At 39.3% G+C, this 25,647-nt stretch overlaps 1 protein-coding gene across 2 annotated transcripts; it reads left to right on the top strand.

Annotated features, from left to right (window-relative positions):
• The first annotated feature begins 4,334 nt into the window (after positions 1 to 4,334).
• rhbdl1 (rhomboid, veinlet-like 1 (Drosophila)) lies at positions 4,335 to 24,647 on the top strand. Of its 2 annotated transcripts, XM_077738955.1 has the most exons (10): positions 4,335 to 4,373; positions 5,218 to 5,334; positions 5,562 to 5,628; positions 10,253 to 10,411; positions 13,312 to 13,536; positions 13,998 to 14,146; positions 14,225 to 14,337; positions 21,420 to 21,520; positions 22,578 to 22,638; positions 23,340 to 24,647. In XM_077738955.1, exons 3-10 carry the CDS (start codon positions 5,590 to 5,592, stop codon positions 23,609 to 23,611), a joined length of 1,119 nt encoding a protein of 372 aa, XP_077595081.1. In that variant the 5' UTR covers positions 4,335 to 4,373; positions 5,218 to 5,334; positions 5,562 to 5,589; the 3' UTR covers positions 23,612 to 24,647. The 2 variants fall into 2 exon arrangements, with proteins under 2 accessions (XP_077595081.1, XP_077595080.1); XM_077738954.1 differs by lacking the exons at positions 4,335 to 4,373; positions 5,218 to 5,334 and having other exon boundaries at positions 5,354 to 5,628.
• Positions 24,648 to 25,647: the final 1,000 nt, after the last annotated feature.

Raw genomic sequence — 25,647 nt, 5'->3', positions numbered from 1 at the left:
CGTCTGCTATGAAGCCTCTCTGCGGACGTGATTGAGAACACCAACTGCCAGCAGCTGATCTAGCGGACTCCATGGAACTGGCGCTGGCTCGTTTGTGTTTCTTCGCCGTCAAATTCGCCTCTAATATAACAAGTGCGCGCCGGTTCCGATCCGCCGAACACCACCGACCCATAGCAGAGACATTAGGCTTCCCCTATACCCGTTTTGTCGAATTCGATGACGCCGAATAACAACTTTTATTCCGGGAAAACTGGCTGGAAGTTATCGGCGCCGCCAACAATTTTGCACAATTCGCTTCAAATTGACCCAAACGGACGGAACCTCGGGGGATATTCTCATATGCGGATGAAAATTGAATCTATGCTCTGTCGATAGAACCTGGTCGGCTCGATCCACGGTTCCGTTTTCGCTTTTAATTCAGCCTTACATTTTCCCAACTAACACAGTCCGGCCATTGACTTCAAGTGACGTGGTCGAGATTATTTACTGTTAAACCTCGTTTAAATAAAATGTCACCTTTTCTGAGTTGACTATGACTTTAGTGGTGATAATGTGGGTTAATAGCGATGATGAAATTGTTATTTTGTCGGTCCGTTTGGTTCTTTTTCGAGCGAAATGTTTACATCTGTCACTATGGCAGTCGGCGCTCCTTGTCCATTGTCAGGAAAGTTGCCAACCCATTTCAACGTGATTTTCATCCATCGCAGATGAAATTATTGTTTGTTACATGTCAGGTGCTTAAATGAGGGGGACATCAACTGTGCAGATGTGGAAACAGATGCACAGCCCTAAAGTAAAGTCTTTGAATTGGAGGGGCTGGTGCTTGTCTTTTGTTTGGGAACTGACAGGCGCATCTGTCAAAAACACTTGAAACGTAAAGGCTTTTCTCCATCATAGTCGACTCTTCAACGTCGTTTTCCCCAACTATATTAAGACAAAAACATGCATTTGTTGCCGATTCCCAGTTTTCCTTGTCATTTTTTTTACGAGCCAGCCTCTCTCCTCGGAGCGCCATTTTGTCCCAGCTACTGTTACGTACTGATTCTCCTTAGACGTGACTTGTACGTCATTTGACATTTTGCGTCTCATCACTTTTCATATGCACAATCTTTTGTTATCAAGTATGGAAGCGACAAAACAAAGCAGTACTGATTTTTCCTAACATGGCAACCTGCTCGCGCACTTGAACGCAGAAAAGTGTCCACTTGCTGTTCTTCTTCAAAACATTACTCATTGCCTTTTGTTGACAAAGATAGACGTCCAATTCATTTAAACTGGGAGGGTTGGCCTGGGGTGTTTATCTTTCAGTACCATTGACGGCGTTTGGCGTCGAATCTGTTTTGTTTTGGGTAAGAGGTGCTTCTGATAGTCAATATGCTTTGGACGTATTTTGCCGTCAATGGCAGGTAATGTGTTAAAATATAGCTGCAATTTTATTGATGGATTGTTCGGAGTAGGTGTGGTGGGGCGTGTCATATATAGAGGAAGGACAACATTCAAAGTGGTGATGATGGAAGCTAATAGTTTCATAATAACATGGTTGTAATAACAGTGTGTGGATTTGTAGTATTTTTGTATGACAAAGGGTGATAAGAACAAATGTGTTTGTAATGATTATCAAAAGTATTTGAACACTCGACTCAAAATTTGACATTATGTTCTTGAGCTGATTAACTCGATTCTCCCTGGAAGATGGTCAGGCGCGACTGGACAAAAGCAAGCCGCTCAACAGTCGCTGTTGTCGGCCACGCGTCGTCAAACGTCCCGGGGGAATCAGTGGGGGGGTCGGATGACTTTTTGGGGCGAGAAATGTGACCTTACATTGGAATTCATCCAGATTTGGAATTGGAATTTTAAGTGATGAATAAATGGAATAGTGGAATAGTAAAATGATAGTTCATTTCAACAAAATGGGTCACTCAGCATAAAATGTGCTTATATAATCTGTTTTGTAAATGTTAGTGTAATAGTAATCATGCTGTATCAAACTGAAATAAAATGCAAAACAAATGTTAGGATCAATTTAATATTTGGCTGCCATTGACGGCCATTGACGTGCAGTCTGTTTGAATTGGGTAATGCAGCCAATGAGTACATCATAAAGGAGGGTCTTTAAAACTTTTTTGTGCATTAAATATTGGCAATGGTCGTAGTGACTAGCTCAAACGGATTAGACGTCTTCTGCCTGATTTATGTACATCCCGATGACCTCACACTTGTAGCTGCATTCAGCCTTGTCCTCTGTCTGACCCAAAGCATTCTGGGTAATATCACCCACCACTTCTCTGCCAAGGCCCTTTGTATGCTTTGTTTACATATTCAGCCCTGGCTTTGTGAAAACTTGACCATTTATTCGCTAAGAGCCCAATAGGTGAAATGTGGTTATTGAATGTCACTTTATAATAGCATGGCCACAGCTGACCACATCCAATGTGACTCTTTGACATTTTGCACTTGAAGAATGCCACATTTAGCTCTAATCCTGACGTTAACCCTTGCCCTTTTAATCCCGGAGGTTTACTTACCTGGAAAAAGTGGGTGTTGTGACCCCTACGGTAGTATTACGATTGCCGGTCACAATATAATGGACGCATTCATAGTCTAATGACAGCCAAAACAACTAGAATTAGTCTTGTTAAAAAGTGCCACATGCCTATTTGAAAAAATAATAATCAAGATAATTATTGGAAATACGTTTCATATTTAGACAGATGCATAGTACAACTTCAGTTAGAAAACTAATAAATAGTGTTAATCTCTGCCACTGTGACTCGATTTCAGGATTCTTTGGCTTGTTAAAAGTGTCACTATATTTACTTCTTACTTGTTTTTATATCCAATTAGTCGGATGCCCTAAAAAGTTCTCACTAAACTTTATGACCAAACACTTGCCACTTTTTGAATGCAGTATTTCTCTGTGGTTATAGCTTGGAGTCAGGGCCAAGAAAGGGGAACAGTAACATAACAGAAGTGCTGTATCAACTACTTTCACAGTAATTAAAAAGTACCTCATAATTTACATTATTTATTGACCGTCTCCTCTATCCCAGTGATTGGCTGGGTGTCCCCCGCCTCTGGCCTGTAGTCAGCTGGGATAGGCTCCAGCACCCCCTGCGACCATTGTTAGGATAAGCATTTCATAAAATGAATCAATAACATAAATGTATTCCCGATTGTTTACTTCAAATAGTGAGCAAAAAGCTTCAATTATTCTATCAACTCAATTTATGTAAAGAAAAATGTAATTTCTATAATTTTTCTCAAATATTTTTCTTTCACACAATTGATAAAATAATTTTGCACCATTCGACACTAGGGGTCGCACCTTTCTTGACATTTTGTGTTGTTTTCAAGCCAAGAATATGCTCCAAGCAGCACAGCTGTTAAGTAGCAGAAAGACATTGTTCCTGCCAACAAAAAGTCATTCAAATAGATTCCAACATCTTATCTTATCATCAACCAATCAATCGTCTTAACAGGCTTTTGATGGTCCCATTTCGCTTGGAGTCAACCCTCTTGCCTATCCGGCTCCCAAGAGCTTTTAATATAGAGCAGTTTGGACTAAAAACTATGTCAGTGACCTGATTCATACACTGCCCCAGCCCTTAATTCTGTGGGCATTTCCCCGTCACATGACTTCTGTGTGAATTTGAATGAAGAAATACAATTGGTACATAACACTTAATTATTTGGTACCTTCTCGTCAAATCTTGATTTGCATCCTCCCTAATTTTTTTTACCATCTCAAGTCAAGTCTCTTTCTTTTTTTTCCTCCTCATCTCGTCTCCCTCGGCCCACTTAATGCAATTTTAATGCTGCAAACCCTTTCCGCTGGCTGTCAGCTTGACAAATGACCGGATTGTTTCCAAACACAAATGCTCGGAACCAACGCCGCCCTCCCTCTCTGACTCTCAAATCCGAGTGATGCTGCAAAGATAATGAGTGAAGAGTAACCCCTGAGTCATACAGTGAGGGGGTGAATCTCTTAATTTAAGTATGGTTTACTCCACCAGGCCTCTTTAATATATATGTAGGGAGTAAATGGAATATGGTGCAATTTGTATGGCAAGAAAGCCTAGTATTTTTTGCCCCTTTAGTTTAATTCAATAGTGGGAGCTACTGAACCCCACGAGTTTCATATGTGCGTTCACAGAAGCCTACTTTAGTGTAAAATCAAATGTGATTTTCTTTTTCTAATTCCAGATATATGAATTCCTCGCAGCCATCCAAAGTAACACAATCTTCTGCAGCCAGTTATGGCCAAGCGGTTGGTGTATGTTATTGTGAATACACATGATGAGTGGATGTGACTTGACCTCCACGGCAGAGGTCCACCGAAACCCTGAGACCGACTCACGGAACATCGAACCAGGGTAAGAATCACTATTCAAACCCTAGCTCTACATTCTGACCCTAACCCTAACTTCTAGCTCTAACCTGAAACTCTACCCTTAAATTCTATCCCTGTCCTTACATTGTAACCCAAACCCTGGATTTGAACTCTAACCCTAAATTCTAACCCTAACCCTAAATTTGAAGTCCAACCCTAACACTAATTCTAATCCTAACACTAGTTCTAACCCTAACACTATTTCTAAACCCAACACTAATTCTAACCCTAAGACTAATTCTAACCCTAACACTAATTCTAACCCTAACACTAATTCTAACCCTAATTCTAACTCTAACCCTAAATTTGAAGTCTAACCCAACACTAAATTCTAACCCTAACAATTCTAACCCTAACAATTCTAACCCAAACACTAAATTCTAACCCTAACACTAAATTTGAAATCCAATCCTAACCCTAAATTCTAACACTAAATTCTAACTCTAACCCAACCTTAATCTCTAACCCTTATATGTATTGTAAAATGAAAATAGTTGCCTTTTGGTTTGTATTCAAAATAAATATTTTAATCAAATTTTAAACATCCACAGAAACATCTGTTGTCTTTTAACTTAAGTAAAATATAAAATAAGAAAATAAAGTAGAGAATATGATGTTATCTCTTCAACTGCCATTGAGAGCAATAGAGGCCTAATCACTTTGGACTGCGAATGCTTGTCAGCGACCATTCGACCGCTGTCATCCACCCAGTCCAAAGGGATTGGACTATCTATCAATGTCATTGACACCTAATGAGTAAAAAGCCACACATTTACCAAAAAAAAAAATGTACGTGTCACCGCATTTTAATTTACTTGTATGTGCAGGTATGTGTATGGGCAGTAGTAAGCCGCAGTGGAGCCCATCCCCGCCTTGCCCGCCTGGCCACTCCTTTCGTCTCTGCCATTGGAAGATAGAGGCCACCTCCTTCTCCTCGCTCATTGGTATGCATGTGATGAAGCCTTAGTGTGCGTGTGTGTTGTGCCAGGCAGGAGCAGTCAGTGCGATGGGATGGGAGGCGGAGGAGAGTGAATGAACGCTGCTCTTTCAGGGGGGGAAAAATAGCAAAAGCGTAACTACCACTAAAAAACAAAACAAAAAAACAAACACTAATTGGGAGGAATCCTCATCATCTTTCATCACTCATTTCTCCGTATGCCCTTGTCCTCAGCGGCTCCTCTCACCACCCTGGCCAGTATATGGATAGAAGCTCCTTTTTTCAGCTCATCCAAGAGCAGGTAAGCAAAAGAAGAAGAAAAAAAAAAGCGGCATGGTTTCTATGGTTACGGGCGGACACCGTAGAGGGGATCCATCAACGGGGTGATGTTGGATTCGGGGTGGGGGGGTTGCGGAATTGAGCGTCAAAGCGACGCGCCGCATCGTGTAGCCATGTGGATGCTGACGCTGGGAGGTCAGAATGCGAAAGAGGGTCCGAGAGGGGGGTCTTATGTGACGGGGAGGAAATGAGGAAAAGACGAGCCGAATTATCGCCCTTATTGATTGGGTGAAAAAACATGCAAGGTGTTATTGTGTTGTTGTTTTTTTCTTATAATGCCACCCAATCATATTCCAGAGCATTGTTCCACAGTTAAATTGTCCTAAATGTGAGCCTGATTGAGTTTAGGGGTGCTTTAGTAGATCTGTTCTAGAGCTGCTGGGTAATTAAGAGGGTCTCGCTTGATTGACAGGCGCAATTGTGCAGCCATTCCCTTCAAAATGGAGACATGGATTTACTGCTGTGGGTTTCTCGTTAGTCTCGTGCTTAAGAGCACACTATGTGAGATCGTCAGGGCTTTTTGACGTCAATGAATTATGTTGCCACTCATGTCAATTTTCATGATATATTTTAAAAAAAATATTTTGAGAGAAACTGTACTCAACTCTACATTGTTGATACTTCTTGAATGAAAGAGGCAATGCGGCCGAGAGATGCGCCTATGCCGGCAAAACGGCAAAGTAAAACCGTTAAGTCATTGGTGGTGGTAGACGTGCATTCCATTTGAAGTGGGAAGACTGGCAGCGACCTGTCGATTGCTAACCTGACTGGTCCATGACAGACTTACTTCCAGTCAAAATGGGAAAAAAACAGCAGCAAATGTGTTAGACAATTAATATTCTCCTATGTAATTCACAAATGACCATTAACCTTTTAAACAGCAAGTGACTATTTTTAATCATTAAAAAACTAATATTAGGAATTATAAGGTGATATAATGTTACATTATGGATTATGAGTGTTTTTATAATCAATATATTGTCAATATTGAACTTTTTATATGCCATTGATGCCAAGAGACTGGTCCCTGCCATTGATTCCAATCCATTATAACTGGGAATTTACTTCCAGTCCAAATGAATTGGATGCCAAGCCTGCTAAAGTATCACTGTATCCATCGCTAACACTGTAAAAATTAGAAAAAGAAAAAAAACTCTCCATGGAGGACTATTGAAGACATGGATTTATTACTGCAGGACTTTGCCAGTCCAGTTTGTGTGCAAAAGGATTTTTTCTTCTGAATGTGTATTTGTAGAAAAGAGAGGAAACCCATGTGGGCAGAGTGAAAAGATGCTGGCGGTTACGTTTCTGAGTCATTTAGTGGGGAAGCACTTGAGTAATGGCAACTGACTGCTCATTAGTCCATTTGCTTTTTTGCTCGCACCTCTTTATCCCTCCACTCATTTCGCATTGATTGGCAGCTTTTGCTTTTGGAGAATTTGGAACAGACCAAAAGAACTTCAACAACAAAGTTTTGAAACTATTGCCCTCAAACTTAGTGCTGAAATCCTTCGTTTTAGCAATTTTTGCATATTCCATCAAGCGCGTATCATGGGGTGACGTGGTTATACCTCAAACCCGTCGCCACAGTGAGCGGTCTAATTAAATTCCTACAGGAGGCTTTTTTTAAGCAGTCAGGTGTTTGGAAATGGATTCAAACACCGGCACTGGGCCTCCCAATGATGGATAAAGCTTGGCGTTAGACATTTTTGTATAATGAGACTTCAACTGTGATCACCTTGCCTGCATTAGTTTTAAATTCAATAGTTTTGTTACTGTTAGCGATGGACACAGTTCAACTTTAGTTGCTCTTTATGGCAATAGTCATGGATGTACATAGTAATAGTTTTGCTGACATTGATGGTCCAAACCATTTTACAATGCGGTACATGTTAGCATTAGACCAGCATGGGGAAACTTTATACTTTTTCCTTTAATGATGAGTGATGAGTATGTTAATACTTTAGTCCTTTTTTTCTGTTTATGTTTCATATGTACTGTTAACGGATGCACTTTTTTACATGTATCGTATCTTGTGCTGACCCGGCCCATCTGTCACATTTTTAAAGTCAATGTAGCCCCAGGGCCGAAAAGTTTGCCCACCCCTTGGTTAGACCCTTCAATACTTCAGCCAATAATTTACAGTACTGTGTAAACAAACAAAATATGGGAATAAATCTGACTTTATTGATCCTCCCAGTCGAATGCATTGGACACTGAGCACTGGGTTGGCACCCAATGTTTTAATTGAATGCCCTGTAACGCCAATTACATGTCAAATCAGTCTGTAGCCGTGTCAAATCGAGCAAAGTGATTTGCACCCGTAGGAAATGACGAACCTTTTTGTTTGAGCCGTCAAGGCCATTTAACTTAAAGTAAAAAGCTGCCGCGCTCCTTGAAAGCAAGAACTGGTCCGCTCTCCCTGAAAGGGTGGCTTCCCCACACCCTCGGCCCACCTTTTAGTCGCCTCCGCCTTAAAGGAGACCCGAGGAATTCTCTTTGATGCAAAAGAATCCCACTGCATTTCCCGGTGCTTCCACGCAGCGCAAACAACCCGAGGCGACGTTCAAATGCGGCTCAATGCAAATTAGCGTCAGGGAATGATGAAAGGCGACGGCGTGTAAGAGTCTCATTCTTTCTGCTTGACACAAATGTGTCAAAATAGCATTCGGCGAGCGCCAGACGTATAAATAACCTTAATAAATAAAGCAGACAGCGCGTGGAGGTGAGATAAGTGAAGGAAACTCCCAATTTCAATGGATCGGACCTCTATTGCCATCAATAGCACTGAAATGTAAGACTCTTGTCAAACTCAGCCTGGGACTTGAAAGTCAATCGTGCGCATAGATTTAGTGATTTTTTTGTATGTTTGTTTATTCATAAATGTTGGATTATTTATCATACAGTTATCCTTAGGGGGAAAAAGTTGTGAATGTTCTGTTTTTTTGGAGTCCTTGGGTTTAAAGAGTACAGAAATTATAATACTGCTCACTTTTATTTTCTTTTTTAAAAATTGTAAATACCCATTTCATTCATTTTTTGTACCACTTATCCTCACAAGCATCCTGTGGGGGTGCTGGAGCCTATCCCAGCCAACTTCAGGCACCAGGCCAGATGTGCCCCCCACTACACTATCTAGCCACGCCCCCTTCTGCACTTAAAACCATTTCCAGTTTTCTTTACATTCCTTTTTATTCATATCACCTGCTTTTGTCTTAGTTTCATTTCAAAGTGGGAGGGAGGGAGGATACGCTAGCAACCGGTAACCACGGCAACTTGAGCAGCTTGTCCAAGTGTCGCCGTCGTGCGTCACCTGCCAGGCCCGCACGCTAATTGGTATCATTGGCCTCTTGCATTGGCTGCATCTACCGACGCCCCGCCTCTTCCCGTCCTCGGCGGGCGTCCGGCCCCCCGCGCGTTCTTCATCCTGTGCAAGGTCATAATCTCGTGGCGAACGTTTGCGTTTTACCATTTTAAAGCTAGAGCCGTCCAACGAGTTAACAGTCTGAGACAGAGTGCTTGGATAGGAAAAAAAAACAGTGTCTAGTTGTTTGGGTTCTCCTTTCACGCAGCCTGGCTGGCTTTCGTCTTCTCCTCCACAGTGTGTATGTGTGTGTGTGTGTGTGTGTGTGTGTTTGGACAGGCAGAAATATGCTGACATTTCACACCCTCTTTAAAACAGCCGTTCAGTGACACATCCGGCAAAACTTGATACTCGTACTTAGAAATTTTGCTTGTTTTCTACCATAGATGGCTCTCAATGTCCAATCCTTTAAAGTAGGAGGATTGGTACCGAATGAACAAACACTTGAAATGGATTTGATTTTTTGTACTAAAGATGAACTAATAGTTGGGAGGGTGCATCTTGGCCAGAGGAAGAACAAATTGTATTTTTTTTTTATATAATGGCTGCCATTGACAGAGCTGCACTTCCAATCTAAATGCAAAAACACATTATGCCTTCTAACTCATTGTCTACCAGTCGTATGGATTTGACGTTTAAAACTTTGTTAGTTAAACAAATCGGCAAATTGACAATCATCCGTCCCTGTGTAAGAATGATTGAATCACACTGGATTGTAATTCGCAAACACTGGAGCACACTTCTGCTGATTTCAGCCTGATGCAACTTGTGAAAGAGAGTTTTTAAATGAGGTTGTGTACTTGGTTGTGGTGGTGGTGGTGGTAGTGGGGGGCTGGACACAAGCCCCCACAGTTTACATCAACATTTTGTCATGGATATTCCATGAAGTGGAACAAATTTAGGCATTCTGGATTTCAAAATCAATGTAATATGATCCATATCTGCATTCTTTTAAAATGTGGTGCTTCAAGATACAATTCCCCCAACTTGTCTTTTCTAAAAAAGGGCCACCAATTTTTTTTCCTGTTTACAGCTTTTGACTATTATTTTGGACATTTTTTTGCCAAATCTTTTACCTGTATGCTAAAAAAAATGGGATATGAGCATTCTGTATATTGATTTTTTTCCTCCAAATGCCACTGTCTATCACTGTCAATGGCAGCCAATGAGTCATGTGTGTTTTATTGATTAATTTACTGATGTATTTCATTCTCTCCTTAAGCTGGATCCAGACAACACCGGTTTCATCGCAGTGGAGAACTTCACCAGCCTGGTGGAGCACCATGAGCTGCAGTTAGATCCATCCAAACTAGACATGCTCTTGGCGCTGGTCCAGAGCAATGAGGACGGACAAGTCTGCTACCAGGAGCTCATCGAGCTGGTAAGCATTGGCGGCCATAGGTGTCCAATCCATTTGAAGGGGGAGGTTGCGACAACTAATGATTATTCCCAAATGGATTGGACGTCAACTCGTGGTACACTCATTTCAAATCGCAGCAGCAGGGGGATGATTGGTCGCCAGACAATTGGTTATTATCCATACCAGTCAAGTTTTTTTTCCTTATTTTATGTTTTTTTATCATTTCAAATTGCGAACACCATATAACAACTTTAGTACAGGAATTTCTTTTAATTTTTTAGTATAGGATTTTTTGTAAAATTGATCTCGTTTTACCCATTACGGCTGTCAATCGCATTATAACATAATTATTTGCAATTGCCTAAATTTCTCTAAACGGCACTTTAGTAGAATTTGTAATTCTAACTCCAAAAGAAATGAGTTGGATTGTTCAAAGCCAGACTGACATGGAGGATTTCAAAATGTTGCACTTCCAAATTCCCTCCCTTCAGGAGGTCCAATCAGAGAGCCACTTCAATAATAAACTCTCAGATGTTGTTTTTTTTCTTCTTCCCCAAGCCACCAAGTCTTTTGTGGTGTTCCTGCAAGCACTGACACAGACTGAAGCGCTCCAAAGAAAACAAAAATCAGATCGTGCCGCTCTGATATTTTCCATGTCATTTTGTGTATGTGGCACACGAGCTCTTATGTCGCTTTGGGGCTTTTTTTTTCCTTTTTTAAAACAGTGATCGGCACTGCCGGCTAAAAATAAGGCACTTTTATGCACCGTAATGATTAAACCATGAAAAGGGGGAAAGGTGGACTTTAGTTTTAAAAGGATTTGGTCTAGAAAGCCAGCTCAGGCTATTTGGGTCAGCTAATGTGAATCTGCTAAAGTAAACAAGTACAAATACTTTTTTGGTTCTGATTTACTCAACTACTTCTTCATTGGATAGCTTTATACATCCGGTATTCGGGAAATGCCGTTGCCACAGTAGCAAGAGGGTGAGGATGCAGAAATAGGAAAGGCATTTTAGACATAAATAGATTGGTAATAAGTTAATAAATAAATACTGAAATATATATGTATATATATATATATATATATATATATATATATATATATATATATATATATATATATATATATATATATATATATATATATATATATATATATATATATATATATATATATATATATATATATATATATATACATACATATACATACAAAACATATATACATATACATAAAAAAACATATATATACTTATACATACATACAAAAACATATATATACATATACATACATATAAAAACATATATATACATATACATACATACAAAAACATATATATACATATACATACATACAAAAAACATATATATACATGTACATACAAAAAACATATATACACATACATACAAAAACATATATATATACATACAAAAACATACATAAGCACATATATTACTTAAAAAATACATATATATGTATATATATTTGCTCTTTTGGACTTTGAAAAGACATTTTTAGCAGGTACCATCATAGCTAATTAATATTGAACCGCGCACTATTGAGCCAGAGCCGTGGCTAATGAATCCATCAAAGACAATCGACGAAGGCAGACAGCAGCCCACGATAGAGAGCTTGCATCTTTGTCGGGGCTGCTTGATATTAAGGCGCTGTATAATACACACAAACAAACACACACATGCGTACTTGTGCACACCTGCTGTGCGGCATTTATCCTTTTCCGATGTCCCAAAAGGCTCCTGCTAGATTGGTACTTCAAGCCGCTGCGTCACTACCAAAGAAAGGTTACCGTAATTTAGCAATCTATATTGGTGATGATTTTTAACAAAAATGAGGTAAGATCTTTGGGTAATTTGCTCTTTTTTTCCATCGTCAATTTCCTTCTGAACTTATTTTAAACTTGTTTTTTAAAAGGAGCCAACACATTGACCAGCGGCATGCAGCTTATTCATTTGACTTCATGTATTATTTCATTTAAACATTGCAAATATAAACAATAAAACTACTAATGATAGGACCACTGAAAATGAAACAAAAACTTTGGCGAAAAAAATAATACAAAATTAACCTTAACTTTGTGGTCATGGTTAATTCAAATAACTAACTTAATGTGATATAATACATTAATTATAATTAATGCAGTTTTGGAGCAAAAAAGGCAGCTGCTGGATTTTGGTGCAACAATTTGTTTTTCAAACTGTCATCCTTCGACTATTAGCTTGTTAGCTCATTAGTGCTCAAGGACTGTCACGTGTACCGATTTAGAAGTCGCCCCCACATCTTTGAACATCTCGCTGGAAGGTTGCGAAATCCTTTGCCGCTCGTTATGAAAAGACGTCGAAGGTCGTTTTATTATTATTTTTTTTTGTTCCTTCGCGCCAGCTACGCGTCAGATCCTATCACGGCACTAAGTTTGATTTGGAGATAATTGCTTTGTCGCCATTTTTTTTCTCCAGGGAAAACTATTGTTTGAGCTCACAGTGGCGCTTGGGACTTTGCGATGAATCTTTTCTCCGCTACTGCGTGTTTTTCAAAGTGTGGCCAAAAAATGACAACAGTGTTTTTTGTTATCAGCAACACTGTGATAAATGTTTTTTTTTTCCCCAAACTTTTCTCTGGTTGCATTATTTGATTAATGGCGCCGTGAGCAAATGGACCGATCCATCACAGATTGCAGGATTTTCATTTTTTGGGGACAATTTTGGGAACAAATTGAGAGCTCAAATGTTATTCTAAAGTAGCAATAGCCAATCTTTTTTACATTTTATATACTTTTTTTTATGGTGGGTTTGAATAAATAACTGTATGTGATGGACAATGGTGTTTTATAACTTTCCAGATCAATTGCATGGGATATTTACAGCATATTTTATGGTTAATTTTTGTGTTTGTTCCATCCCAGATGAGCAGCAAGCGCTCCAGCAGTTTCCGCCGAGCCATTGCCAATGGCCGCCGCACGCTGCAAAGGGAGATCCTCCTGGACGAGACGGGACTGGGTCTCTACAAGCGCTTTGTGCGCTATGTGGCCTATGAGATTCTGCCCTGCGAGACTGACCGCCGCTGGTACTTCCACCAGAACCGCCTGTGCCCACCTCCCGTCTTCATCGCCGTCATCACCGTCATCCAGGTGGGGAGAATGCTCGTTTTGTCACACTACGGGAACGGATGCTGTTCTGTCAGATTTTGCTCCCTTATCAGATTTGACTACCTTTTTACTACCTGATAGATACATATCTTGCATTTGGATAATTTGTCAAATCTTGTTACAGCTGTTTTCCTATAGCTGCTTCCCAATATCATACCTGTTAATAATGATTGCAATTCCATTTATTAAGTGATTAAAAAAAAAAAAAAACTTAAAATGCAACATAGCACATAGGGTCCTCTTAAAAAGTCTACATTTTTTAGAATGCCCAATCAGTATGCGCTAAATGCAAAATTCTGTAGATGTCGCTGTATTTATGCTGACATTTTTGACTGTCTGGGTACATTTCTTGCTGACTCGCTATATTTGACAGGCCGAGGGATAGCAAAATCTGACAGAACAGCGGTACTAAATTAACATTAATTTTGTTGATTATTTGTCAGATCATCGTATTCATGTGCTATGGCATCATGCTCAACAAGTGGGTGCTTCAAACCTACCAGCCTGATTTTATGAAAAGCCCCTTAGTGTACCATCCAGGCCACCGCGCTCAAGTGTGGCGTTTCTTCAGCTACATGTTCATGCACGTCGGGTAGGTACAATAAATGTGGGGATTATTTTTTTCCACAATGTGGTGGGTAAACTTGTGCTTTGTGCTATTGCCCGCTAGCTTGGAGCAGCTGGGCTTCAATGCATTGCTACAGCTGATGATCGGAGTCCCTTTGGAGATGGTCCATGGCGTCTTGCGAATAAGTTTGCTCTACATGGCGGGAGTGCTTGCGGGTGAGTACTTTTTGGGGGGATTAGGATTTTATAATTGATCAAATTGATATAATCATGACATAAAAAACCCTCAAATTAATGCAAAGAGTGACCAAAAGACTAATAATTAAAAAACGAAAAAAACTTGACCATCAGGGGATTTCATACAATAAGCTCATCTCAAATTTTATTAGTATTCACTGCCAGTCCACCTGTCAAAATTGATTGGACGTGTTTGGCTGTCAACGGCAGGTAGTGAGATCTCTATTTATTATTTCAGTAGCGACGAAACAAATCAAAGCGACAAACTTTTTTACGAGTCGTAAAAGCGTGTTGTTTTCACTGAGCGGACGAAAATTGGAGTGGCGCTAACTCAATTTTACACAGAGCACAGCCAAGCTGAATATAAATCATTTGGACATTTAGTCACGTAGAAGGAAGAGCAAAATATCAGAATCAAACATTGCTCGACACGAATTAGACTTGGCAACGGTAATTGAATGACGCTGAGCGCGAGATGTCCAAATTGTTCCCTCTGGAAATGAGATTTGCGCAGGGCGCTCCAAGACTTGTGCAAATGTGAATTAGCTCAAGATGCACACCGAGAAAAGCCATCCTCAGATAAGCGCCAACAAAAAAAAAAAAGAGGCCACAAATTTACAAAGCGCCTCGCCGGAGGATAAAAGTTAATGGGGTTCCCCTCGACGCGGGGTCGTGACCTCCGCCCGGCAACAAACGGCCTCAAAATTACAATTTGGACCGCGAGTATAGGCGAAAATTAGCCGCTGGCTTTATTGCGGGTGCCTTACTGAGAGGCAATTGGAGACCTTTAAATTGATCAATGGCGCAGACTTGGGAAAAGTACATTCTAAGCATTTTTTCACTACAGTTTCACTGGTTAGAGTAAATAGCCCCAAATAAATTGGAAGGGATCAAAATTCACAAAGGATCCTTATTTAATTTCTACAGAAATTGAATTTTCTCATTAATAATTAATGAGTTAATAATAGTATTGGAAAAATTGAGTTGGGATGTTGCTATTTTCAATTGTTTTGAACACTTTACTCATGTATGGTTGGCAGGGGGCGTGGCATCTAACTATTGAGTTGAGACAGGAACTTTTTGAGGCAGATTGGTGCTACAATTCAGACATATGGAATCCCATTATTATAACTGGCAAATTGGGTGGCATCCTCAAGCTAAAGTGGGCATTACAGGAAAAAGTCTATTTATGGCAATTATGAGAATTCACATGTAAAATGGTAGTTGACATTTTTGGTGTTACACATTGTCATATTGCACTGGCTCTAGAGACAATGTTCAGTTTTTGGAGGAAAAATATTTCCATCTATTTTTTTTTCTTACTAGTCATGCCGAAAATTCTGTAAAACCAAATTGGTGCCTAAATGGACAGCAAGGATGCGCACCACAGGATTGCTTTTTAAAAAATGTTCCTCAAAAACCTCTAATGACATCCTTCCTAAAATAAAGTCTGGCACTCTACATTTTCTCCTTGGCTGTATGTACTGCAAACAGGAACATTTGTATCATTATTTTTGGCATGGCTGCTGCTTGGACTTCAGTCCTCTGGTGGTTCTTGTCCTTTTTGCTAGTATTTAATATTTCTGAGTCTATTCATCAAGCTCTTTTCAATTGTCATTATTGCCATAAATAGACCTGTTCTTGCAATGCACATTTTTGCCAATGGGTGTTTCTTAATTTGAGTTCACTTGCTACCTTGATTCAATATGCCATACTATTACCACCAATTGGTCAATAGATGTCCCAATCTCGATTAAATAATTACCCAATTGGCTCCAACTACCAACCATAGGTGAGCAATGCATGTAACAAAATTGAAAATAAGCAAAACACCTTTTTCAATATGCTTAATATAACTTAGATGACATCCTAACTTAATATACATCAGTCTTAAAAGTCAAAACCCCTCAAGTATTGGTAGATAATTAGATATTAATACATTTAACATTAGGGACACATTAGTTTAAAGTCAATTCCAAAATATAAGCATGTATACAAAAAAAGAACATAAATAAGAATGATTTATTATGCAAAGAAAATGAATAAGAAATACAAAGACATTTTCCAATGAGATGTATTTGCTAGTGGCTGCTGAAAATATTGCCTATTCATGTAAACACACAATTTAACAACTTAAAATTATGTTACGCACACCCAGTAAAAAAAATATGTATGTAGAAGCAAGTATTCGTAAGTAGAGATGCCACCAAGGTGGCTAATCTTTATAGAAGAAGAAATTGGCCTTCTTTCTACTGTAAGGAAAACGTGTTAGACGACCTAAAATGGATTACTTGACTGTGCTGTATTATATTGTCATGAATCTATTTCCCCATCCAACCGCAAAACCGTGTCGTTTCATCCCGCTGTAGCTGATTGACGTCGCCATATCCGAGCGCTAGCTCGCTTTTGTGTGGTGGTCCTGACGTTCTCCTTCCCGTCTCTCTCAATGACTACCCCGTTCTTCCTGTGCGTTCCTGTTTGCAGAGGCGAACAGGATAAATGGGATTATACAAAGCGGCAGGAAATACAAGGCATGTTGCTTGGTCGGCAGAACACGTTGCCAAAGCTCCTAGTTTAAATTATTTGGATTTTTGTCAATGACAGGCAATGAGGAAAATGCAAAAACACTTAAATACTCATTAGGGAGGGGTAATACTGTATTTTTTCAAAAATTTCATTCATATTAATGTTGTTTTTAACATTGTAGTCATTTATAATTGTGTTTATTCATTTAAAATATAGTATTAAAATAATCATTAAACATTTTATCTGAAATAAAGGTACATTTAAAAAAATAGCTGTTATTTTAAACAACAACAAAATCAAAACATTGTGTTTAGAATTTTTAGAAAGGTATTTTTTTATTATTCTTTTTCAGTTTTCACAAAATTATTTTTATTTATGTCCTTCATTTTGATGTAGTAGTCATATATCTTTCATCTAGGATGATAGAAACAATATCTGACTTTTGCACAAAACCAAGTCGCTTAATCCATTGCCCCTAGTTTGACCTGTGAATTAGTTTGTTGTTTTAATTGTGTATTTTTTAGTATTGTTCCATAAAAATCAATGGGTAATGCTGAATCGGCGGCAAGACAACTGGCTGGCCTATTTTGAAGGAAGCAATGTGTGCGTGGGCAAAGCAGACGGGAGCTGAGACGTGGTGTGTTTACAGTAGCATGTGATGTTAGTGAAATGAGATATGGCTGCTCTCCCGCAGGCCTCCCTCCCGTCGCTGCTGTTCTGTTTCCCTTAATATGACGATCTGGTATGCCGTGTTCTTACTTGGTTGGACACACAACAAAATATTGTTGTAGAACTGTGCTGCTATATTGAATGAAATGACCATAGAAAGTCCAACCTACTAATGTTTCTTATGCTTAATTATTCCACCCACTGATGAAGATTTATTATGATAGCTGTTTTATTCTGGTTTTGCACTTGCTGTCTTAGTAATGGGATGAAATTAATTTGGTCAGCATTTCAACATGGTGACCATCTCATTTGGCCTGTAAGAATTGGTAAATTGTTTAGGAGGGGATGGGAATGTACGGCTCCCGAGCCACATCTGGCTTGTTTAATGACCATATTTTTGGCTGTTGTATGACTGCAACTTTCATTGAAGAAAAGAGGGTAAAATCCTGAATTTTGCTTGATTTGCAGGCTGAAACATTGACAAGGGAGACATGCTTTACAGTCAGACATCCCAGTATGAATGGATTTTATACAACGCATAAATTTGGGTGAGATTTATACTCCAAAAATGCTGGGATAAGGAACAACTATCAAAAGATAAGTCGCCAACGTCCAGTGCGACACTAGCAATAAGCGGGGGATTAATACCGTGCCCCGGGGTCCCCCCCGACTAAACCAACCATAAAAAGTACTTTGCACTCATTACGCCATTCTTAACACCATCATTGTTATGAACTGCATCTTTTTTTTGCATGCAGCCGCCCTCTCAAAGCCAGAAGTGGGACGTTGTGTTAGGAAGAGAGTCATTTGTCGTTTTTCTCGGCCACAAAGAGATGCGCCAGAGTCAGCGTTCCCGCTGTAGAGTGGTCGCCTCTGACGGCTAATAAAACTCTGGGAATGCCTGATGGGATTTATTTACCGACCAGTGGCGGGCAGATTAGGGGGAGCGATTGGGAGAGAAGATGCTAAAAGGTGGCGGTGGAGCGATACAATCTGGTTTCAGTGCTATTGGCGGAGTTAATTGTTCAATCCAGCTAAAGTGGTTTGGACGTCTAAGCAAGAAAAAATGTTGCCATTTCGATATGTTGTCACAATTTTTTTGTCCAAAAAAAGTCCATTTGTAGGTGCACAGGTGTAAAATAGACAATTTTTTCATCCAAAAAAGTGTCCATTGTGTAGGTGAGCAGGTGTACAATGGACAATTTTTTTTATTTAAAAAAATGTCCATTGTGTAAGTCTGCATGTGTAAAATGGACATTTTTGTATTTAAAAAAATGTCCATTGTACACAAGCACACCTACACAATGGACTTTTTTTTTTATCCAAAAAATTGTTCATTGAGTTGGTGCACACGTGCACAATGGACCATTTTTAACCAAAAAATTGTCCATTGTACCCCTGCGTGTTTTTGCATCAGAGTTTTCTAACAATCATGGCGACAGTAGAATTGAAGTAGAATTACTCATAGAGAAGTACTCTCCTGGTGCTAGTGCTAATCCGAATAAAATCAAAATATCTCCGGTATTAAGTCATCAACTCCCCCGCTGTCAAATTCTCACGGACTGGTAATGTCGCGTAGTAGTGTCGTCTGCGGCAGAGTGGCGGCGGCGGAGCCTCGGGCTCCGTCAGCGTCTGGCCTCAGATCAGCTATTTAAACGCCTGGCGTCTCCGTTTCATCCGGCAGAAAGCGCGGCCTCCAAACCCGAGGGGACAGCGTTTGCTTTGCCGTTTTCAGTCTGACAGAACGACTCCGCTTCAAGGATTAGGACGAGATGCTTTCGTGGCGTCGTTGACCCCCTGTCTGGCAGATTTGTGGACGACCAGCACGCCGGCGCCACTAAATCTGCGCGCTCTGCGGCGTGTCAGACGCAAGGCGGAATTAATCGCGCACCTCCGAGCGGCGCTCCCGCAGGAGGGTGGGATGGCGAAATCTTAAATCCCTACTAAGCAGGAAAAGCCACGTGATGAGACTCTTTAATATGCAGAGAGGTCTCAACAAAGTGTACAGCAAGTTTGGGGAAGAAAACTCATTCGTACGAATAGAAATGTCGTAATTTTCGGACTATAAGTCGCACCCGAGTTTGCATAGAGGCAAAACGTGGCTTTTTTTTAGGACGGAATTTATTGGATTGATTGCAATCAAGAAGAAAAGTCATAGCCAAGTTATATATTTTAAATAGATAAATGTTACTGGCCACCAATTAGGTGACACAGATTGGGCATTGGGATTCTGGGTTCGAATCCAGGTCGCTCTATCTGTGTGGAGTCTGCATGTTCTCCCTTAGCCTGTGTGGGTTTTCTCCGGGTACTCCGGTTTCCTCCCACATTCCAAAGACATGCATGGTAGGCTGATTGGACACTCTAAATTGCCCTTAGCTGTGACTATGAGTGTGAATGGTTGTTTGTCTCCTCGTGCACTCCGATTGGCTGCCCATCAATTCAGTGTCCCCTGCCTCTAGTTAGCTGGGATAGGCTCCAGCACCCCTAGCAAATTCATGGTGTCCACCCACTTAGGTGCCCATGCAAGCTCAGGAGAAGAACATACAAACTCCACACAGGAAGGTCCGAACCTGGAATTCAAACCTTGATCTTAGAACTGTAGGCCAACACGCTAACCACTTTCAAAATTCCCCAGCAAGAAGCAATTGGCTTTTGACTTTGAAAAAACGTAGTGACTTCGCCGACGGTCAGAATTGGGAGCAGGGACAATCCGGGTGTCAAGATGCCGCCGTCAGCCAACTGTTAATTACACAAGCCGGCTGATAAGAGAAACGCCAAGGAGGCTCCATTAAACAAAAGACACTCTTTTTAATTACACTCGCAGTCCGACGTGTCACATCGGAAAAGGAAGACGTTGGGAAAAGAACGCCACTTCACCTTTCCGCACTTTTGGGTGCCACTGATTTTTGTTTGGGTTTTTGAGTGCAGATGAAGGTCGATGATACATTTGGACAATAAAATTGGACAAAATGACAATTTGGCAGCGGTGCAGTTCTTCAAAGAAAAAAAAATGGGAATTAGATTGGATTCCGATGCGTCGTTTCATGTCCATGCACTGCCGGACGCTCAAATATTATCTCAAGCGTTGGCCTACATCCTCATTCCAAATTGCTATTTTTCCACCATGAAATTGTATTTTTTTTTCCAAGGCTTCAGTGCCATTGACAAGTGATGATTTTTGGTCAAATATGTCCACATACAAAGGTATAAAGGTATTATTATTATTATTTCTAAAAAAAAAATTCTAGGCATTGTGAACTGAATATATGCTCTTATTTTTATTTGTTTAATTCAAAATAATGGCAAAACTCGCTTGTTTTTTAAATATTAACATGAATTTGAGAAAGAAAAATAATATTCAAAATTAATTAAACAAAACATTTTCTCAATTTTTTGTCATCCAATGTATTGAAAATGTACATTTAGTGGGAAAGCATTGTCAATAACTTTATTTATTTTTGGTGGCCACAAAATAACACATTCCAAACAAAATACTTAGTTTTAAAACTGACATTTTCCTCACAAAAAAATAGGAAAACCAATACACTTTTTTCTTTATTTCAATTTTAAAAAGGCAAAAATATAATATGATCATTTATTCATCTTCTGTATATATTTCATGTACCAAAATCTTTATACAGCCCAATTCAACACAACATTAAACCCACATTCAAATGCAAAAAAAAAAATCCAAACAAAAACCACTGGAATTGGGTCATTTCCCAACGCCTCCGCCACCCACCACTGAATTCTGGTCTATTTTGAGGATGGCCCAAAGGTGCGCCGCTGCCCGATGCGCAATCTGACCCCCATTTTTTTGTCCACGTAGCTGCATTAAAGCCCCTCCCTCTCGTCCATCTCCCTAGGTTCCCTGACAGTGTCCATCACCGACATGCGCGCTCCGGTGGTAGGGGGCTCCGGCGGGGTCTACGCTCTCTGCTCAGCGCATCTGGCCAACGTTGTCATGGTAACTGCCGTCGTCCCCGCCATTGTGAAGCATGGGGAGTTGGGTTTTTTTTTTTTTTTTTTTTTTTTTGTCCCCCAATGTCGCAATCTATCAAGTGGTGAGTTGGTGCTCACGTTTAATTTGGGAAGCACATCAGGTACACCCTTTAAATGTCATTGTTTTTCTCAATAAAGCCTGCAATGGAGATGGAATAGTCCATTGTGGGGGGGGGGGGGGCGCAAAGGTGGTACTCAAAAGCCATCTTGGTACATTCTTCTTAATGAGGCATGAGCTATTGGTGGAGATGGGAGTGTCCAATCTATGTGAACTGGGAGGAGGATAGAGTTACACAGCAGGAGGATGATTGGAGGACATGATATGATTGGGCGTCTATTGTCGTCATTGGCACTGAAAGAGTTAAGAAGGTAAATGATCTTAGCTTATTTATAAGAAGAGTGGGCATTAGTTGAAATCTGATCATAATTTTTTTTCCAATTGTCATTCTGAAAAATATATTTTCATTTAAAATATAACTACTTACTGAATACATTTATTTGCTCGTCAATTGGGAACAGAACATTGTTCTTTTATTCTAATATTTGTATTTATATTCCTTGATGTATATTATATAAGGAACTAATATTAAACTAAACATAAAATGAAAAAATATTTACTATTCCCCCATTAATAAAAATGGAAAAAAATAATGTAATTTCAAAAGTAAGTAAATAAAACTAGACTGCTATTATCCATTTTCATTTAAAAAAACTAAAATACCTTAAGAATATTTGCTTTCCCCCCTGTTAGTTTTATATGAATATAATCAAATGTAAAAGAGAATACTATTAACAAAAATGAAGAAATGGTTGGAAGTATTGATTTACATGCTACTTTGTTAAGCCAACATTGATGAACCCCTCCCACAAGCGACCCTATTTCAAGTGGGAGACCCACAGCGAATTATTTGAAGGCCCTCCCCAGTTTAAATGGATTCCATGTCTATCGTCGCCAACGGCAACCAATGACTTGATTAACTAAGATGCTCATAAATGTGGCTGATTTTGTTTCTATTTTGCAGAACTGGGCTGGAATGAGGTGTCCTTATAAATTGCTACGCATGATCCTGGCCCTTGTTTGCAGTAAGTGGCACTATTTTTTTTACTTTGATTTTTTTCCAGTTAGGTTGTTTTTGCAGTAATAATCCATAATCAAGCACAAAATAGGAAGAATCTAATTATACATGTATAATGACAATAAAATAATTCAATTGGATTAATTAGTTGGACTGAAGAATTCCACAAAATTGACAGAAAGTGGAACAAAAATAACATAAATAGTGTGCATATAAACAAAAAGGGAGTTTTGAAGAATGCTATAAATCAAGTGTGTCAAAGTGGCGGCCCGGGGGCCAAATCTGGCCCACCACATCATTTTTGTGGCCCAGGAAAGTAAATCATGAGTGCCAACTTTCTATTTTAGGATCCAATTCAAATGAAGAGTTTAGATGTATATTAAATTTCCTGATTTTCCCCCTTTTAAATCAATAATTATAATTTTTTAATCATTTTTTCAGCGTTTTTAGTTCAAAAATCCTTTAGTAAGATCTAAAAATAAATTTAAAAAAAGCCAAAATCAACATTATTTTAGATCTATAAAAAAACAGAATATTCAGGGCTTTTAATCCATTTATTAAAAAAAAAATCTAAATATTATATCTAAAATGGTCCGGCCCACATGAAATCGAGTTGACATTAACCCGAGTCTGACACCCTTGCTATAAGTTTCCCCCTGATATATTTAAGTGATGTTTTTAATATATTTTTTCTCCCCCCTCTGGCAGTGAGCTCGGAGGTGGGGCGCGCCGTATGGCTCCGCTTCTCCCCGCCACTGCCATCGTCGGGTCCCCAACCCAGCTTCATGGCCCACCTATCAGGCGCGGTGGTGGGCATCAGCATGGGGCTCCTCATCCTCCGCAGCTACGAGGAGAGCCTTCAAAAGCAGTGCTCTTGGTGGGTGGTGGTCTTCTCCTTCATCACCTTCCTCCTCTTCGCCATCTTTTGGAACATCTTCGCCTACGAGCTGCTGGGCGTGCAGATCCCACCCGCCCCCTGACCTTGGCCGGACATTTTGACACATCAAGAAGTAAGTCTCTTTTATTAAAGAGTGTAGCAGAGGAAGCAGGTTCCTTGCGGGGTAGCTTTTATATCGTTTTTTTGGAACTCAAAAGCTGGTTGATTTTGTGCCTCTGGTGGGAAAAAAAAATACAAGGCGGGACGCCACAAAAAAAAAAAAGCTTATAAACATCTCTTATTTATCGAAGAGGGGTTCATGGTCATCTTAAACAATGTGGAGATAGAAAAGAGAATCGGAGAGTGGTTAACTCATTGACTGCCATTGAAGAACCGGGTTTACATAAAAAAGAATATAGTAATAATACCTTGAGATACCCGGGACCGAGCTCATATGTCAATTTACTTGTAAATTTTTCCTGATTTAATATAACTAAATACAAATTAATTATTTTCCACCCTCTGCAAAAAAAACATAAAAATAGGATATTACAATGCAATTGCAGGTTTTTAATTGTTCTAATTTACCAAATACTATCACAACGGAACAAATACCTATCAATTGGTTGTGGTCTGCAATAAAATATGACATTATTAGGTACTCTAAGAGGTTGTTTTGGTTTTTTAATTTTAGTTTTTTTCCCCCAAAAATGATTTTTTTAGGATTAGTTATAGTTGTCTATTGCTACCACTTATCGTGCTATAAAAGCACCATTGACTATCAATGGCAGCCAATGAGTTAATCTACACTTTGTCATGCTTTGAAGTCCATGCAGACACAAGAAGTGGGAAATTCAGACTGAACTGAGGTTTGGTCAATACCTCAGCCTTTCCTTCTTAAAGCCTGTATACTTTTCTAAAGGAATGGAACTTCCAAAAAAAAGAAAAGAAATCAAGGTAATTTGTCAGATTCTTTTTTTTAAATTTAATTGTGGATGTGTGTAATTGTATGTTCATATTTAAGAGTTTATTTATGGATTTCAAAGGGTGCATAAAGAAGGCTACGATTGTTGTCCCTCACTTGAATTTGTATAAACTTGAGTGCTTTACAAAATAAGCCATAGGAAGAACTTGTTATAGATGGCTTGGATGGGGGGGGGGGGGGGGGGGGTGTCGCCATTGCTAGCATTTAATTAGTTATTGAATTCATTGGCGACTATTTTGTTAAGTTATGGCAGTTTGAAAACAATTTTTTTGTGTTAAAAAATCATTTAAAATGATAGAATTTGTTTAATAGAAAGAAATTATCATTATTTTGCTGGTCACTACTGAAAATTAGCAGCTTTTAGTTTTTGCTTCTGTTTTCATAATATTCTTTTTTTAAGAAGTCAACAAATGCTAAACAGAAAACTAAGCAAAAATAGCAGGTGAAAAATATGTGAAAATATGTAATATTGGAGAGTAAACCAAAGTAAAATGACTGCTGAAAATTTTAAAAAATGTAAATGCAAATATGGCATAATAATTCATTCAGTGATATTAAGTACCAAAATGCATGAAAAAAAATACTAAAATACAAAAAAAAAATTTAAAGACCCCACTGATGAATGCAATTGTTATCATTTTTTAGGAAAAAATATTAAAATTATAATTTTCAATTACAAAAAAATGGCAAGAATAAACCTCACAGTGAGCTAAAAATGTGCTACTTGATAACTTCAGACTTCAGACGTCCAATCAATTTGAACTGGGTGAGTTGGCAGCCAAGGAGTACAACTTTGAGAGTCCAAATTGGACAACTATCTCCGTCAATTTAATCCAATAGCTCTCGCTGAGCCACTTTTATCCTTGTGAATATCAAAAATGTGCCATTCCACACTTGAAAAAGTTCCAAATGCATCCCTTTTTTTTCTCTCATCCCCACACCTTGTTTATCGTTATCCATTTTATCTCACCGATACGCAATGCGCCCGTCCAAATTACAAATAAATATGGATTTCTGTGGCTCCATTCCATCCCCAAGATTGCGTTACTCCAATTTTCGCTAGTCCGATCAATAATTCATTTCAACGTCACTCGGCGGAACATTTGATGCTTGAAAAAATGCCGTTCTTGGTCCCTCCTCGGTTAAAAAAAAAA

Source organism: Stigmatopora nigra, chromosome 18, assembly GCF_051989575.1.
Source record: "Stigmatopora nigra isolate UIUO_SnigA chromosome 18, RoL_Snig_1.1, whole genome shotgun sequence".
Classification (NCBI taxonomy): Eukaryota; Metazoa; Chordata; class Actinopteri; order Syngnathiformes; family Syngnathidae; genus Stigmatopora; species Stigmatopora nigra.
The sequence above is the reverse complement of the archived record's forward strand: the minus strand, read 5'-3'. Positions and strand labels throughout refer to the sequence as shown.

Excerpts from the sequence above, each read along its gene's own strand:
- rhbdl1 (XM_077738955.1), top strand. The coding sequence starts at position 5,590 with ATGGATAGAAGCTCCTTTTTTCAGCTCATCCAAGAGCAG. Across the intron at positions 21,521-22,577 it reads ATCTGGCCAACGTTGTCATG|AACTGGGCTGGAATGAGGTG; the intron begins GTAACTGCCGTC and ends TCTATTTTGCAG. Across the intron at positions 22,639-23,339 it reads GATCCTGGCCCTTGTTTGCA|TGAGCTCGGAGGTGGGGCGC; the intron begins GTAAGTGGCACT and ends CCCCTCTGGCAG.